This window comes from Lathamus discolor, chromosome 1, assembly GCF_037157495.1.
Source record: "Lathamus discolor isolate bLatDis1 chromosome 1, bLatDis1.hap1, whole genome shotgun sequence".
Taxonomy (NCBI): Eukaryota; Metazoa; Chordata; class Aves; order Psittaciformes; family Psittacidae; genus Lathamus; species Lathamus discolor.
The window spans coordinates 76,213,518-76,231,116 of record NC_088884.1 but is presented as its reverse complement, the minus strand read 5'-3'; the positions used below and the strand labels follow the sequence as shown (position 1 = coordinate 76,231,116).

General features: G+C 43.3%; 1 protein-coding gene across 3 annotated transcripts in view; it reads right to left on the bottom strand.

Moving 5' to 3' along the window:
• Nucleotides 1-17,599, bottom strand: part of CREB3L2 (cAMP responsive element binding protein 3 like 2) — an 82,565-nt gene that overhangs the window by 32,564 nt on the left and 32,402 nt on the right. For 2 of the 3 annotated variants that reach the window (XM_065681435.1, XM_065681425.1), the window contains exons 2-3: nucleotides 10,552-10,632; nucleotides 7,972-8,188 (exon numbers count right to left, since the gene is read on the bottom strand). In XM_065681435.1, the coding sequence (XP_065537507.1) occupies nucleotides 7,972-8,188; nucleotides 10,552-10,632 (298 nt within the window). The remainder of the gene's footprint in view (nucleotides 1-7,971; nucleotides 8,189-10,551; nucleotides 10,633-17,599) is intronic. The other variant, XM_065681444.1, reaches the window with a different exon arrangement.

The window sequence follows — 17,599 nt, the reverse complement described above, 5'->3', positions numbered from 1 at the left end:
ATGCCACTCGTAAGGAAGTTCAGAGTCCCCAGCTCTGCAGTCTGAGCCTCTCCAGCCTCCCAAAGGCAAACTGGACATTTCTGGAGGAATAACTGCTTCCTTGTCTCCTCTCTTGGCTCACACCATACCTAGTGCCCAGCTCTGCACTCACATAACACACCCTGGCAGGCACAAGCCCTGTTTATCATGCCTGAAATGCTGACCTCCAATGCTGCTAAAGCTACCCGCCAACTCCCGTGAGGTAAGAGCCCATATTCATTGACAAACAGTTCCTCTTACAGATTTTCCAGGTGGCATTTCCCCCTCCCAGCATGCACACACACTCTCACCACAAATAATGAAACCAAACCCCTTGAAACAGCTCGACAAAGGAGATACTGTTTGAATACCAAACATCAGGGTCCTATTTTTTAAAGTGCCTGCCAGGAAGGAAAAATTAAGTAAATGGGCAAAGATGAAAGGCAGTGATGTACAGTAATCACTACACACAACAGTAGTAGCCATTCTCTTAACAAAGGATCACCTGTCTTACCAGCATTCCCCTCCCTGAGCAGCATGGAGTCCACCTAAACCCCACAGATTATTTGTATCACTATCAAAGTTATTAAGATAGAAACAAGGACACATTGTTCCTTCAACACCTAAATAATCAGTTAATACCTTCTTTCCTGCAAAGAATTTGACAGTTTTCAGTCAGATGCCTGAGTTACAGGTTGTGCTTTAACTTCCCTTCCCACTACGACCTTACCCAAGCATAGCTGTCGGCTGTGATACAGTCCCTGATGTTTTGAATTCTTTTACTTAGGGGTAAAAAAAAATGTTATTTTTATAACATCACCCTTTACGTATACGGGACTGAGGCACAGACTGAGGTGGTAGCTTTGATTTGCAGCCTTAAAGTTTGATACTATTAAATGCCTTAAAAAAATCATATTCTTTTATAAGATATGTGAATATTATCCAAAGAAGTACTAACTCAAATAAAACAGTTCTTTCTCACCCACCTCCATTTTCCTCCCCACGCCCCATGCAGATGTTGTGAAGGCATATCCATATTATGGCAGCAATCAGGCTTTGGCATTAAAAGGACTTGATGCTCACAGTGCCTAAGTAAGTGAGCATGAACTCCCAGTGCAACACAGCAGAGAAAATGAGATTCAGAAATGGTTTCAGAAACAGCAGGACTGGAAGTGGGAGGAGTATTCCCCTAATACACATCATTAGGGAAACTGTTCCTGGGAAATCAGCTTCTGTGGTCACTTGACACAGTTTTGGAAAGGAACAGCAAATGTCCCTTCATTTAGAAAGGAACTACACTAGCTCAGTCGCCAGAAGACAGCCCCTGTAGAGAAACACCAAAAAGTGCAGTTCATTTAAGCTGTATCCAAGCAAAAATCGAGAGGGGACTTAATTACAGTCTACAAACACCTGAAGAAAGAGGTTTCTAAGAGCAGATGATTCTTTGCTCCAGCAGGAAGAAAGGCCATAAGAAGATCTCATATGTGGAACTGGAAGCTAAAGGAGGCCTGACTGCAAATAAAGTTGTCAATTATAAACAGTAAGCACCAAAATGCTCACCTCTAAATCAAAACTGGTGTTTTTCAGATATGCTGCTGCCCGAATAGAAGTTACAGGCTTGAAAAACACTGAGATTTTGGACCTTCCAAACTCCTTGGTATATAGAAGTTCAGAAGTCTTCTCAGACTTTAAAACCGAAGATGCTGACTGTTACCCTTCCACAAAAAAAATCACCCAAATATAGGCTATCACCATCAAATGGCTTCCTCCCCATCTCCTAAACACAGAAAAATAAAAACCCACACAGGATAAAAGTTGCATTGGAATGTGTTCACAAAAATTATCAGTACGGCTTTGACAGCGTCTTTTCAAAACACAAATGAATTTCTTTGTCCACACTTCAAAGTCAAAGCAGAGGAGGTTCCATTTTCATTTCACTGATTCAGTATTTGGATAAAAAAAGGCAGAGGCAGAACAACGTATCTCTTTCTCTCTAGTCTATAAAAAAAAATAAATTAGGATATATAATCCACTACACATAACATATTGTTTCATATATACACAATATATACTCATATACTACATGTGTGTATTACAAAATGTACAAAGACCACAGGTGCCTCTACACAAAGAGACAGCACGACACTGATTACAGCTTGTGGACTCCATACATAAGCAAGCATTTCCCTGTACAGAGCACTGCCTGAGGTGATGCCTGCATTTATTGTTGAATGCCTATTTGTTCTGGAGAAGTGGGAACCACATACTATGATTTCTGAGGTTTTGTTTGCTTCCTCTGGGTTTCTTGTTTGTTTTCTCTTTTTCAAACCATGCAAGGAGACAGAGGTGAAGTTTAAAAACAAAATTCAAGTTTTAAAAGCGCATTACAGGAAACCATAACCTCAGCAGTAAAAACCCCAATAACAATACAGATCATATGCTGGGGCCAGCCCCAGTTTTGGCACAGCTAAGCATAAAATAGTAACATACCATTTGTGCAATCACTCTGTCAAACCTTTAGCCAAGGCAAGCCGCTTCAAATCCAACAGTGATTTCAAAGCATTCCTAAGCAGGAAAGCACGAACAGGAGGGGCAGGTGGGGACCAAGACTAGTCTCAAAAGCAGAGGCCTCAGGGGACAAGGAAAGGAAGGCACCCAGCCACCTGGCCACAGTCTGAGCAGAGGAACCATGCAGATGACTAGTCGGCTGACCACTGTATGCTGCCTTGCCAGGCTCACAAAGTAAAACACACTCACAAAAACCATAGACACACACGGAGAACCATCCCATCACTTCACCAGAGGATGAAGAGCCCCATGCAGTCTCTGCCTCCATGTTCCTGCTGCACAGCAGCCGCACAGTATTACTTGTATTCAGCTATCACCTACAGATCTCACACTTCCAAAGCTACGGGCAGCCACTACCATAAAGTTTGTGCCTACAGCTGACAAGATAAAGCATGGAAAGGTAGGAAAGGACCCCAAACTTGCATCTCAAGTCAGATAGGAGGCTGAAACTCAGATTATGCCTTGCTCCTGGTCCCACAGCCCTCCCTTTCTAAAAGGCTGCAGGGACTGGAAAACTGAACAAAGACATGCTCCAACTGTAACAGAAAATAAATCTTTTCCCCCTAACTGTTTACACCTGTCAGAAGTGAATCTGTGCCCCAAAAGGCCCTGAAGCACAGCAGGAGATCTCCCTTATCCATCGGCCCTATTCTCAGCCTCCCCGCCCAGCTTCTTCATTTCCTTCCAAGAGCATTTTCCAGTTCACAAATACCCAGTGTGTTTCTCCACAGCTACTCTGCAGTTTTCTCAAAAACCCCAGGGCTCACAACCAGAAAGAGGAAACCTGCTGTGAGAGAGGCAGCAGCACAACCAGTGGGGATCATTAGCACATGGGATACAGCCTCCTTTTTTATGTTACAACCTGGAGCCCCTCCCTCAGGTCAGATGCCTTATTCACCAGATCAGGCAAACAAAAGTCCAAACAGCCTGCTACGAGCAAGAAGGTCAGGCTTGTAAGTCTCTGTCTAATACCATTAGTCTTAAAAGTTTATGCAAAATTGAATATAAGAATAGATTCTCGGGGGTGTTGGGAAACCAAATAACTAAATGCCAGATGCTTTGAACACATGTGCTTTAAAATAATTGCTCTTGCCAATGCTTTCATAAACTAGAGATTTAGCAACTGACACCCTCAGAGACCCCACACTAGCAACAAGCTGCGGGTATTTAGGGAAGTTCTTCTGCACAAGGCTTGGGAAAGAGCCTCAATACAGTGAAGCTGGAAGAGTGAGTAACTGGGGAAAACTGGTGTTGGGACTTTCATCCTATGGACACATAAATGTGCTCTCACCCTGAGGTCAACACGACTTATTGGAAAAGTTAAACCCAGGATTATGAGTTTGACAGGTTTTACAGTTCTAGCACTTCTTTAAAAAAAAAAAAAAACTTTATTTATATAACATCTACAATTACATGAATAGGTCAACTTAGCAATTGTAGAAATTGTGGTAATAGCCAGGTAGTGGCCAACAAGAACAGCTCACGGCAGAAGTTAATTGCTCCCCTGCAACAGTGGACAATAAGGTGCTTATGGAGACAGAGTGACTGGTTTGTTCCACTGCAACGGCTGAAAGGAAACATTAAATAACGTTTTCAGTAAGGTTGCTGGAGACCAAAGACAGAAACAGACACTGAATGGCTTAAACATGCCTTGAAGATCATGTGCCTAGCAAGACAGGTTTTTCTCAGCTTTCCCATTCTCTTGGGCTCTGGAACCTCACACTTGTGAATACACAGATGAAAACTGCTGCAGATGTTGGGTGCCACTGAACCAGATGGAGACAACTCTGAAAATCCAGTTCCCTTCTCCAACAGGCTGGCATGGACTGAAGGAGGAGGACATAAAGGCAGGCTGGTGGAGCAACAAAACATGGGGCCAGCCTGGCAGCAGACAGCAGGACCCTGCCCCTGGATAGGCCACACACACCCTGCTGTCATTCCTGCCTCCTGGACATCTCTAACAGACTTGCTGCCATGGAAACAAACTTCAGTTTTTAAGGCTGTTTTTAAAGGCAGGCAGATAGGTTTCCCTTTAGGACACCAGACCTGTGTGGTAGAAGACACTCCTGTCCCCCATGGTCGCTTGGCAGTGCACCACCCACTGGCAGGCCAGACCAGCACACGGCTTGGTAGCCACCGACCCACTCCTGGCACAGAAATGGCACCCAAGGACTGAGCAGCTGATCAGCATCACACAATTAACATGCACTAAGTTAGAAGTGGCATGGGGAGCCAGCTGGCATCTCAACATACACTAGCACATGGCACCTGAAAAGCTGCCTTTGCTGAAAGGAGTTACCAGCTCCAGGTCACGCTAACAGAGTAACTGCTGGTGTGACAGTGACAATAAGGTGTGTAACAGGCACCGCTTCCAAGTGTGGGCTATCTGGCCATATGGGATAAGGGGCCTGGACCTAGAAAATCCTAGGGTTTCCCTCCTTGCTCTTCCCCTGTCTTTGCCTGCCCATGAATGCCCACTGGCCTAAGAGGGGATGGCATTTCTGCACTCCCTGAGAAATAACTCACCAGCCTCTCATTGCCAACAGTACTGCTAAGAGAGTTACAAAGAAGAAACATCACATTACTGACTTCACTGCAAAGCAAGAAGAAAGCCTGTTTGTCCCATGCTTTATGCACAATGCCAGAACCTTAGTCCTCTAGAGCTAAGGGCCAAGCTCTGAAATGCCATCCAGATCCAGTTTAACTGCTCTGTGACATCCTCCTCTCACTGCTGCACTGCTGCTGACTGCAGGCACACAGGTCCACAGCACGTGTGTCCATAGCACATGTGCAAACATGTATGCAAGTGTCATCCATGAGCATCCACACTAGCCTGTTTCTAAACCCAGTCCTGCAGAGCAGGGTCCTGCAGAATCATGAAGCCTAGACACAGAAACACCATGGAAACACGACAGCTGTAAAAGCTCACCAATCTGCAGTGGGGTGCTTATACGGACAATGTAATATTTTGCACATTTTTTATATGTCCCTCAGCCAACCCCATTTTTCAGCCCCTACCACTCCCAGCTTGCCAGCAGTAAGAGATCATGCTGGAGCATATCAAACTTCCCCTCCACACCCTGTACCTCCTAGTCCCCAGAAGAACACTGGCACTTCCAGTCTCTGTCCCCTTACTCCACCCTTGCGACTGGCATTCACCAGAGCCATCAGAAGCACTGAGTACCTCCACCACCTAACAGCAGAGATGCTTTCAGTCTCCAGTGTGAAACCCTGCAGCACCTCGCCCACAAAATCCCACCCTCTTGCTCTCATGGACTCAAAGACTGAAAACTGTTAGGGTGATGACTTTGAACACCTATCAGCCAGCCAAGTGTGAACTGTAATTCTGCATTTTCCTCAAGTATTTCTCTGAGCTTCACTGTTTTGAAGTCAATAGGTATTGAAAGGTTAAGATTAAATAAAATCCCATAGACCAAGAAAAACTCCTCCTCCTCCTCCTCTCTTATGAAACACTCTGCAGAGTGAACAGAACATGAAATGCTTTCCATTCATTTTCTATTTTTAAACTCACTTGTTAATGTTTCTTGGTTTTTTAAAGCATCATTTGACTACAGCTCTATTAATTACCCAGTGGTCTCAGCAGTATGAATTTCTTCAGGACTTTTCCCCAGAGGAAACTCCCCTCACTTTTAGCCTAGTTTGAATCTTCTCCCTGTTAACTTTCAGAGAAGCTTCATTTTGGAAGTTTCTTGTGCTTGTTTCTCCTGCTACAATTAGTATCACCTGTATGTATTAAATTAAAGATATTCACATAAAACAGTTAGGAAATACAAAATAGGAAGGCTTTATATAGACGATGTTACCATTGAAAAGCCTTCTCACAAGTTTTATTAGTTGTCCTCTCGTGAAATCTCTAACAGAGCACATCTTGTTTTAAGAGAGCACTTTGGAGTACAAAACTGCCACCCTCTTAAAACTCATGTCCTGGTGGATCTTCATAAACAGCTTAGCTTGTTAATGCTTAGACTAAGCACTAATCTCTCTCCCTTTTATTGTGATGCGGCTTAATACTCTACTGCTTTTTACTGTAAAGCTAAAAGTGAAGACATAAACCAATTATTAGGAGTGAAAGTCTGCCATGGTGATTATTCCTAATAGTTACAAGATATTTATGGCCTTGCTCCTCCACCAACCACTAGCTTTCACCTTTAACTCCCCTTCCTGCCAGCAGGCATTTTCACACCGGAACAAGCAGGCTGGATGTCTTCCACCATTCCTACATTTCCCTTTTTGCCTCTCCAGATGTTTATACTGCTGAATTAACGATAACTGCTACAAAATGCTCTTGGTTTTATTAGTTTTATGCGCATCACCATTTCCCACAACCACAGAATCTATGTTAGATTGCAATTATGTCTTTACAAGATCACCAATAACTTCTTGATGGGCTTTTTTTGCCCTTTTTTTTTTTTTCCTGAAAAGGAAAAGAAAAACTGTAAGACTTCAGCAAGGCAGCTGAAGTTACATCCCCACACATGTATTTAGAAACAAGTAAGATTACCTGATTTTCATTTCGGGATACCAGAAAACTCCAGACACTCACTACTGAAAATAAGGGTAGTTTAAAAGGTTTATTTGCTTAGTTTTAATAAACAAGAAATTATGTAACTTTGAAGAGACCTCTGGAGACCATCTTGCCCAACTCCTCATTCAGAGTATGGCCAATTTGGATCAGGTTGCTCAGGGTCTTGCCTAGCTCAGCTTTGAATATCCCCACAGATAAAGACTTCATAGCTTCTTTGGACACCTGTTCAAATGTCTGACTTATTCTCATGGTGAAAATGATCCTCCTAACACCCAACTGGAATTGCCTTTCTTGCAACTTGCAACCTCTTGTGGTCATGTATCTCAGAAGAGTCCAGCTCTGTCTTCTCTGCAGCCTTTCATCAGATAGCCATAGACAGCAATAAGATCACCACTTTGTTTTTTCTCAGAAGACCAAACAAAACCCACCTTACCCTTCTGCTTACATACCATGTTCTATAGTACCCAGACTTCAGGGCGATTCTCATTAGACTCATTTGGTTTATCAGTCTCCATTTTTCTTCAACAACCACAGATTCAGATACATGAAAACAAGTGCATTTCTGGCCTTTCTCCCATTTCTTTTTGATAGGTACTTCTAATACAAGATGTTTATAGTGCAATTAGGAACTTCTGTGAAGCACAATTTCCCTGTCTATGGACAAATTTCTTTATTCACAATGCCTACCTACTTCAAGCAAAAAAAAGCCCTTCTGTGATTTCGTTGTAGATATATCAATTAGCAAAGAGCATTAACATGCACCTTGAGTGCATCATGACCTCACCAGGAACATTTAATTGCTGCATCATGATGACAAACAACGATTCAGTGTGTACTACCTTCATTAAAGTTGTCATCAGTCGAGATGTGGGTCAAGGGAGATTGGGGTCGAGAGTCCCCGCAGAGGGAGTAGCTGTGTTCTGCCTGGATGAGGGGTGCTGGGGACACCGGAGACAGTTCCACCTCCATTATTTCGTTCTTCACAGACAAGAAAGGATCATTCAAGAGCTGGCCAAGGACATCGGGTGAAAACTCATCCAGGAATTCTGTGAAATGCTGTGGAGATAAGAAAGAGGAGGGGGAGTTCATCTCCTTGCTTGTCTGTCATGCCAACAACAGGAGAGCATTGATCCGAGCAATTCTAGCATCTGCACCAGGCATTCGTGCCAGTCAGCGGCAGGATCTACCAGCCCTGCCTAACGACCTCCTCCTCCTCCAATCACTACTTTTAGCTGAAGAGCTACAGCTAGAACAAAAGGTCCTCTCAGAAGCATACATTACAACAGAAGAGTCTGTGATTAACTTGTAACAAAAATGTTAAACAGAAGCATAGTAGTCATGTCCTGAAGCAGCCTCTTCACCCCACCAAAGGCACTGACTACAGCATGCTACCAAAAACCATGTCCTGGAAAGCATATTTAACCCAGACAGTAACGAATGATCCTGCAGGATTTATCACCAGAAGACTTTATGTGCAGAATAGAATATATTGGGTTAATGCTCACTGAAACAGAGAATAAAGAGATATACTCAGACAGACTCTGACACCATATATGACTATTTTAGCTGTGCAGAACATACAGTGCGCTCTAGGAAAACGGGTCCGTGCACATCCCTAGCGAAGCAATTAACACATTTGCCATAAAACAGGTTTCTTGGTTGATTTATGTATCTATCTTAGGAGTCACATTCCACCTAGAACTAGAGCCCATATCCATCTTTTAGGCCCCAGAGCTAAAGCTCCTGACAGCCAGTACTAATTACCATTTTTTCATATTCAAAATAACCACAAACCAACTCTTGCCAACTACTTCCTTGAGACTTCAGCGCAGTTCCCATCAACAGACAAAACTCTTCTTGGTTCTGTTTCCAAGGTCAGAAGATTACACCTTTGACAGACAAAGAAACTGCACTGCAACAAACCATTCCTGTTCATCACAGTCACACAAAGAATCCTATTTTTGTACAAAAATATTTGTACAATGAATTGTGACAAGCTTTTCTGAACAACCAGGCATTCTCTACAATCCTATATAGGAGTCTTTGTTGACTGGTGGATGATCCCATGAAAGTCTATGTCTGTTTGATTTGCTCTGTTTTTGCAAGCAGTATTGATCTTGGCTTTTATCTTGCTTTCTCCTGCAGAAACGAACACTGAAATTCCAGATTCAGCTTCCTGAAGGCTAAATTAAGAATTAAACAAGTCAATATTGTACAAACCCATGAGACAAGCGGTGTGTTTACAGCCTTGAAGCCTGATGCTGGAAAACACTGAGCACTGCTGGCTTCCAGAGTCCCCTGGAAGTTTGAGCACCTCTTCTGAGATGCTCTCGAATGCTAACTGTGCCTTCTTTCACAATCAATAAGGCTTCAGTCAATTCTGACTGACACTGAGGAAAAGAAAATATTTACTAAACATAAGGCAATAAACAGAGGACCACAGTTGCTATGCTGGAACAGCAGGCTAGCTGAAGGAAAGCCTTTACAAATGGCAGAACAGATCTGTAGCCTCATATTTACTTACTGTAAATGATAACAGTATTAAACAAACTCTCGGATGACTCAGCAAGAGGATCATGACCACCTTAAAAACACTTGTTTGTTTTAATTTTAATTTTGAAACTGAAAGATTCACTAGCCCATGACATCCAGGGCTGTCTCCCAACATCTGCAAGGATAAAAGCATAAACTACAATTCCCCACTACGCAAAGAAGAAAACGGATGCTCAAGAATAGTTGAACACCCTGGGGCATCAGTAAAGACACTGAGTAAAACAGGGTAGGCAGCCATTAAAGTGCAAACAAGAGATAGAAATGCTCCACAATTATGACAAAAATTGAAGACAAGCCTATAAAAAAGCAGTCCTTTTCTTAAGGACAATTTTTTTCCCCACAGTCTACGCACTTTATTTGGGCTAATGGTGAGAGTCAATTTTATTTGTTTGTGTTTTTTCCTCTTTCTAGCTCTTGCATACATTATTCTGACTGATGACTAGCAGATACTGAAACAGGGCTGCAAACAGAGTTTACACCCTGGTTTCTACACACAGCTAGTGTCACCAGTGTCATCCAACCTGAGGCTTGAAAATATCATACCTAAGTGTTGACTTCACCTGACACTATTTAGATGTTCTAATTTAACAGACTCAACTGAAAGACAAAATGACCACAGGCTATTCAGCTATTTTTGGCAAGCTGACAAATAAAGGTTTCTATTAGCCTTCTGTCTATTACTGCTTTGATATGGAAGAAATTAATATCAAATATAATTTTACTTCTTCCATACAATTAATAGCATCTGCATTAGATTATTTTTATTATTTTTCCCTTTCTGAATAAGGAATCTTCCTAAAACCACTTCAGGAAAAGCAAAGAAGGAAACACACATTCAACTTCCCAAAGCCAGAGAGAAAGAGGACCTTAGGGTGGGGAAGGATGTTCAAAATGTTCATCAGCATTGTGTGCTTGCTCCTTTTCACATGCAGCCGCACAGCAGCAAACTGTGAGGAAGAAAAGAATTTGCATTTACAACAGAGTTGTCTGATAGCACATAAAAGATCAGGTTCTTTAAACGATTCTCTAGTTTCATTATAAATTTTAATCTTATTTTTAATGCTCTGCGATACAACTCAGGATACCAGTCCATAGAGAAGCCTCAAAAAATTGCCTCAGGTCTGACCACACAGCTACTGAACTCTGGGCACAGACAAGTTTAAGAATCTGGACTTCTCACTCGGTGATTACAAAAAACCACCATCCTTGATTTACAGGAATCTATCATATGTCATACGCATTCCTACTACACTGAATGCCTAAAGCTAGCTCACTTAGATTTTTTTTTTCTTTAATAAAACAATTGTCTCATTGAAAGCACATCCATTTTCCCAGAGAATTAAAACAAAAGTCATCTGAGCAGCAGCTACAGCAGAAACCACCCAGGAGCAGTTAGGCCTCCAGCTCTTCAAAACTTCCACCTACACCTAAGCTGTTCCCTCTGTCTTTTCAAAGCAAGTTTCCACTGCTAACCCTCCTCCCCGTCCGGTCCATGCTCTCCTCTGGGCTTCCACTTGCAACTTCAGGGCCATCAACAACTTCCAGGGCTGGAAAGCCACAAAGTAACCCTCAACTCTGATATGGTAGCAACCAACCCCCTGCTCTGGGGAACAGGAAAGGGCACTTCAGGGAGGAAATTGAGACTTTTACAGCCTGTATACATATTTGCTTGCAAAAGAAAGAAATTCTTTGTCTGTGGCTTTCAGCTTGGCATCTTTCATCCGGATAGCTCACCTTTAAAAAAACAACGGAGAAAAGAACACCTGCGTTGAAAACATGCCTTTTTTTTTTTTTCTTCTTTTTTTTTTTTCTTCCTTGTTTTTAATACCTCTCTAGATAGCCCCATTGCCAGCTTCCTGCTATCCTCACATCTCACTGGCAGTTACAGCACTAATTGCAGACATGTGTTGGTACACAGACTCTGCTTGAATTATTAAACTATTCTCTCTACATAGCAGAGGTGTCCAGCTGGGATTTTAACCTCTAAAAAGTCAGGGATATAAGACAGTTGTAACCTCATCTTCCGCTTCCCCTTCCCCCTGAGCCTTGAGAAGACAAACTAGCAGTGCTCCAGTTTAAGGAGAGAAAGTAAGTTGCAGCCTCAAAGTTCTACCACCAATCTGGGTGGACACTTGCTCTCGCCTATATCCGGGTGCTTTTGGGGAACACAGAACACCTACAGACATCACCCTGCGGTAAGCAAACAGAGGAGAGCCCTTATATCCGGGTGCACGGTGGGTTCTGGATAGCTTCGAAGGTAGTATTTGGCTGCAATCCAGCTGCGCCACAGGCTCAGCTCTCCATAGCATCTGCCTGTTCCTGCCAAACAAAGGCCCTCTTCTCTAGCTCTGCCTAAGGGACAAGGGTTTGTCTGATCAAATGAACACCTCTGAAGTAAAATAGAGACTCAGGTTTTGCAAGGTGAGTGGCAGTGCTGACTTCTCCACCAGAAGCACTAGTCCCAATTGTCTAGAGATGTGACATGGACTAAAATGAAACAGTCATGCTCAGAAAACTGACTTTCTAAGAACTCACAGAAAAAGGAATGAAGGGAAGTCAAGAGCCCCAGATGACACTTCATAACTATACTTGAATTATCAAACGAGTGACAGGCTTTGCTGAGCCTGGAAAACGCACTGTGTCAGCTCCAAGTCCTACACACTGCCTGCAGCAGCAGCACAATCCACCCCTTCCAGCAGAACCACCCCAGAGGGATGCTGAAGCAGCAGCATCCTGACACACTGCAAAAACAAGCCCCACTCTCCAAGCAGCCCAGGGCAAGCCAGCCTACATAAAATGTGCTGGGGTGAGAACCACCCACGAACTCAAGATATTCCCCTCTTGGGGGTTAATGGCTCTCTCCTGGCTCACCATGAGGTCTCTCCCTCCTGAAGGGATCAATCCGCCCTCCACAAGAGAAACTGCTCAGGTGAGAGGGTCCCTTCTACCCAACAGACACTCATAGGACAAAAATGAAGCCCACCATCTACCCACAAGTACAACACTGCCTAATATTTACCCCTTGTAAAGCCTGAATAGCAGTAATGGGGGCGGGAGGGCAAGATCCTTACTTTTGTATCAAAGGAATCAGTGTCCATGTAATGTACAAGGCAGTGCTCTGTGAGAAGATGAGGAAAGAAGGGAAAAAGGGGAGACCACAAACCAGCCCACATCCATGGGGAAGTAAACATTAATTTGTCCCCTCTTTCCTGGCTGCCTTCTCCCCCAGTTTCCTCTCATATTAAGATAACAGAGAAAAAAGGGAATAATTTCTCCACCAACTCTTTTATGGTTTACATAAACAAAGGTGTGTAGGAGATAAAACATAAACTATCACAAAAGATAGCACCAAACAGATCAAGAAGCATGACTACACTGAGATACCATCTCCTCTTCAAGGAACCAAACACACATTTCACAGATATCCAGCAGCTGCTTATATAGCAGCTGAGGAGGTCTGAGTAGGTGTCACACTTGCTAACAAAAGGCTTCAAACTCTGAGGCATACAGGCAAAGTAACTGTTACAGATGACACATACATGCTGGTCAACCTTCCTGGGTTGAGCTCTAGGCTTGACTGTGTGGCAAGAGCTGTAAAAGACATCATGCACCTTGCTATCAGCTCCATCTGGGTTTGCAAGTGCAGCATCAACCCACAGGGGCTTGGAGCAAAGGCCTGCCCCCCCTTTTAGGTAATGAACAACCATGCCTAGAGATACTGCCTATATCTCCAGGCATGTCGAGCTTCCCACATTTGGGGAAATCGCAGGGGTCAGCACACCTGGAGTGCAAGGGATGAGCCTCACCCTGGGAAAACCACCTGCCTGATCATATGGCAGGACCTCTTCAGCATGCATCACCTCCTCCTCTGGTGACATTCTAAAATCTTTGCCCTCTGGCCACTCCATGATGACTTCTAGAATTCCTGGTTGACTGGGATTTCCTGTTCGAGCTCATTGTGAAATTAGTGCAGCCCACTTACTCCATGTAGCATCGGTTGCATGATGTGTAGAGGAGACCCTGCCTTTGAACATCCAGCCCAGCATGGGCAACCAGAGTGCCAGGAGAAGCTGTGCTTCAGTGCCAATCACTTCCAAAGCAGCTCGAAACCCTTCATAGACTGCCAGTATCTCTTTCTCAGTTGGTGTATAGCTGGCCTCAGGTTGTCTGTATTCCCAACTCCAAAAGCCAAGGGGTCGACCCTGAGTCTCCCCTGGAGCTTTCTGCCAAAGGCTTTAGGTAGGTCCATTCTCCCCAGCTGCGGTGTACAGTACATTTTTTACATCTGGTCCAAGGGCCACTGCATGAACTACCCCTCGCTTAAGCTTGTTGTTGCTCAGGACCCCATTTAAAATCATTCTTCTTCTGGGTCACGTGACAGAGAGGGCTTACAATCGAACTGCAATTTGGGATGTGCATTCTCCAGAACCCTACAAAGAAGGGCTGCACACACAAGCCTATCAACGATGAAATCACATCAGAAAACTCTGTGGCTTTCTGCATGCAAAATCCCAAGGTTAAACCCCAAGGCACAGGTTAGAAAGTTTCCTCAAGGCAGGTGTTTTCTTCCCACATATGTTGCTGGTGGTGCTGTTGACTTTCCAGTTGCAAGTTCAGTGCTATCAGTGATAGTCTGGAGATGTCAGTATGTACCAGCTTCCAACAACCAAGACAGCTGTTCTCAATACTCACTGGCACTTGGGCATCTGTTAATTTTCAGGGATTAAAACACAAATTCTGCAGATTTTCAGGTACATCACTTCTCTTAACGTCTTTCCTTTCTAGAAATCCTTTATGTTTGCAGCAGGGAAGCTGGCCACCACTCACTCTTCTCCAAACTCAGCCACATATTGTGGCACCCTGCAATACCCCTCTTTGTTAGCTTTGAGAAGAGCTACTGATGGAAACCCTGTAGCCTCACCTCTACAATTCACTCACATATGCCCTGTAGGGAACAGAAGAGCTCCTCTACTGGCACAGGGTGTGTTGATATATCACTGTTACAAGGCACAGATCCAAGCTCCTGCTGCATTACTCTTAGAAGGATGATAAGTGAAGGACAGCCTGGCAGCAGTATTTTTTCGTAAGTTTGATTCCAAAGACGAAGGCTGAAAGAGAGACAAGATCAACCCCACAGAATCATTCACCAACATTCCCAAAGGGAGAAAGAATGGAAGAGCAGAAGGCTGCACCCTACAGAGTTTGATACAACAGGGTACTTACCTTTGGTATGCATTAATCTGTGGGGAGAGAGGGCAAGGCAAGGAACAGCAACACCAAATATATTTGGCAGCAAATATCTGAAAAAATTAATGCAACTACAGCTGAAGTAGCTGAAGTTTATTTGCTGAGAGAACCCTTGGACAGATTACAGTGTTGAGCATGCAACTACTGGCATATCTAACTGCTTACTCTTAAACAGGACACAGAGATTCTCTTCCCTCTCAGCTTGATCTGATGAAGGAAAATTGGACATGTGGAAGAGCTTGCTGATGGCAGGAAAGAAGTCATAGATGCAGCCATAGCAGAGAACAGATGGACTGAAGACTGTAAACAGCCTCCCAAATCACACCTAAAACATGCTAACAACAAAGCAGAGGCATTTACACTACCCTTGTACCTGCCAAGGAAGGAAGGGTAGATTTCTAGTGTTTATCTGCTACAGTGTAAAAATCAAAAACAAGATGCAGAGAAATAGTTGCTCAATTATTTTACTCTACTGTAAAATTCTTTACTGTTTAGTCATTAACCACACTGCAATTACATCATTTGAGGGAGGATATGAAGAATAACATGAAATTGGTATTTGCAAACAGTAAAGAGATCCACCATAATAGCAAATATGATTATTTGCAGTCTCACACCAGCACTTACTCATTTTAAGCATAAATAAATAATGAAATTGACAGATTTTAAAAAATCCAGCAAGTGAATAACTTTCAGGTTGTGTCATCAGCAAAACAAATGCCAGGAAATTCAGAGCTAATAGATTTACACGGTAATTAAACCTGCACATCTTCCCAACTTGCTCAGGTTACACAGCTGGAAATGCTGAAGGTCATGCCGAGCAAATCTTATAATGCACTCCATTATGCACAAATGCATGCACACAGTTCCACTGCAAACGCTCAAATATTTCCAACCCACAACTAGTAAAGAAGAGATGTATTTAACTAATTGGGGGGATTTTTCAAGAACCATGTTTACTCCTTTGCCTTTCCCTGTTGCAAAATACTGTTTTCTTAAATTCCTCTACCCACCTTGTCCCCCCAAAAGATATTTTGGATTTTAAAAGAGAGTTTTAAAAACTCCACAAAATTAAACTCTATAATAACTAGGACTGAATAGGGTTTGAAAGGAAAAAGAAAAAAAAATAAATAAAAGAAGCCCTTCTGCAGTTGAGGCAAGAGTGAGAAACAGCCTTGAAGTTCAGTGTCTCTCAAGTCCACTATCTGCATGCAGAGAAAAGGAAGCTATTGCTCACTCCTAGCCCAAGCCTCTTGGGAGTCACATAAATTAGGAAACTCCTTCTCACATTCCCCTGCCCTTCCCCTAGTGCATAGTTCTTGGATCTAGTCTAAGTTTTCAATAGGCTGTGTGCATGTTTTGCTATTTCCCACCCTCTCCTCAGAAGAGCCAAACTCAGAGAGGAGTGAGTCATGGGGACCAGGGGACCAGAGCACCAGAGCAGTGAGTCAGTGAGCTGGAAGCCCTTCAACAAGGCTCCCCCCATCTGGGTCCCTGGCTAAGACCTCAAAATACATTATTAATTCTGTGTTGCAAGCAAGCATCTGGATTAAGCTCTCAGGTCAGATGTATTCATTCCTTTGTGTCAGCTACTTTTTTCCCCTTTTTTTTTTTTTGCCTCCTGCACCAGGCAAACTGGTATGCACTTCATTTGTCTCCTAAATCAGCTCTCAGCTGCCAGCTTGAGCAGCAGAATCACAGAAAAACAAGTCTCTCCATCTCTTCTCCCCATGCCCTTCTTTTCACCTGGGGAGCAGCAGGGTCATCATTCTTCACCACCAGTGACTGTAGAGCCTGCAAGACAAGCCTGACTGACAGGTCTGCCCTTCACAAACCTCCAAACCACCAAAAGTAGGGGCAAGCCTCTCCCTACCACTCCAGCTAGTGTGACTCACCCCAGACAGAGAGGGTAGCTCAGCTTTCAAAACTTAGTCATTTGTATGTCTGATGATTTTTGGTGGCATCCAGGAAAGATACTGAAGGGACCACTTATGCTATTAAAAACAGTTTAGTGAAGAAAGGAATAGATGCAGTTGCTTTGGGGTTTTTGTTGCCCTAGGTATGTGCTAGGCGTGCAATGCTAGTCATAAATACTTGTTGTGAGATACTATCATCTTGCTGGGTTATGCCCCAGGTACGCCTACAGGCAGTTTGGAAGGAACTTGCACTTACCTCAAGTTTTACATCTCACTTGTGTCTTCTGGGTAACTACCCAGTGTTTAGCCAAAAAATAAGCAGTGCAAGAAAGTTTTCTGACAAGCTAAACCTTTGTGTACAAATTTTATAATTCACCAGTGAGCATTTATGGTCTTGTTTGCTGCCCAAGAACTTGGCAGCAGGGGTAAGACGTTTTGTTGTTTCACAGCTGGTTTAACTTACAGCCACTTTTGAAAGAAAACAGTTACTCCAGTTTCTTCTTGTATGCATGCAGATAGATCTTAACATTACAGCAGTGTTTTATAACATTTGGGAGCACTGCACTTAGTTTCATTTATCATCTTCCCCCAGTATGAAAATGGGAGGGGATGACAGCAAAGAAAATTCATCTCAGTCCTTATGTAACAGCATCCCCTGTCAAGGGACACAGCTAAGCCCTTTGTGAAGGGCACAGCCAGCACAATTCCTGTATTTAAACAGAATCCACTAGTCTTTCATTCATTTTAGATA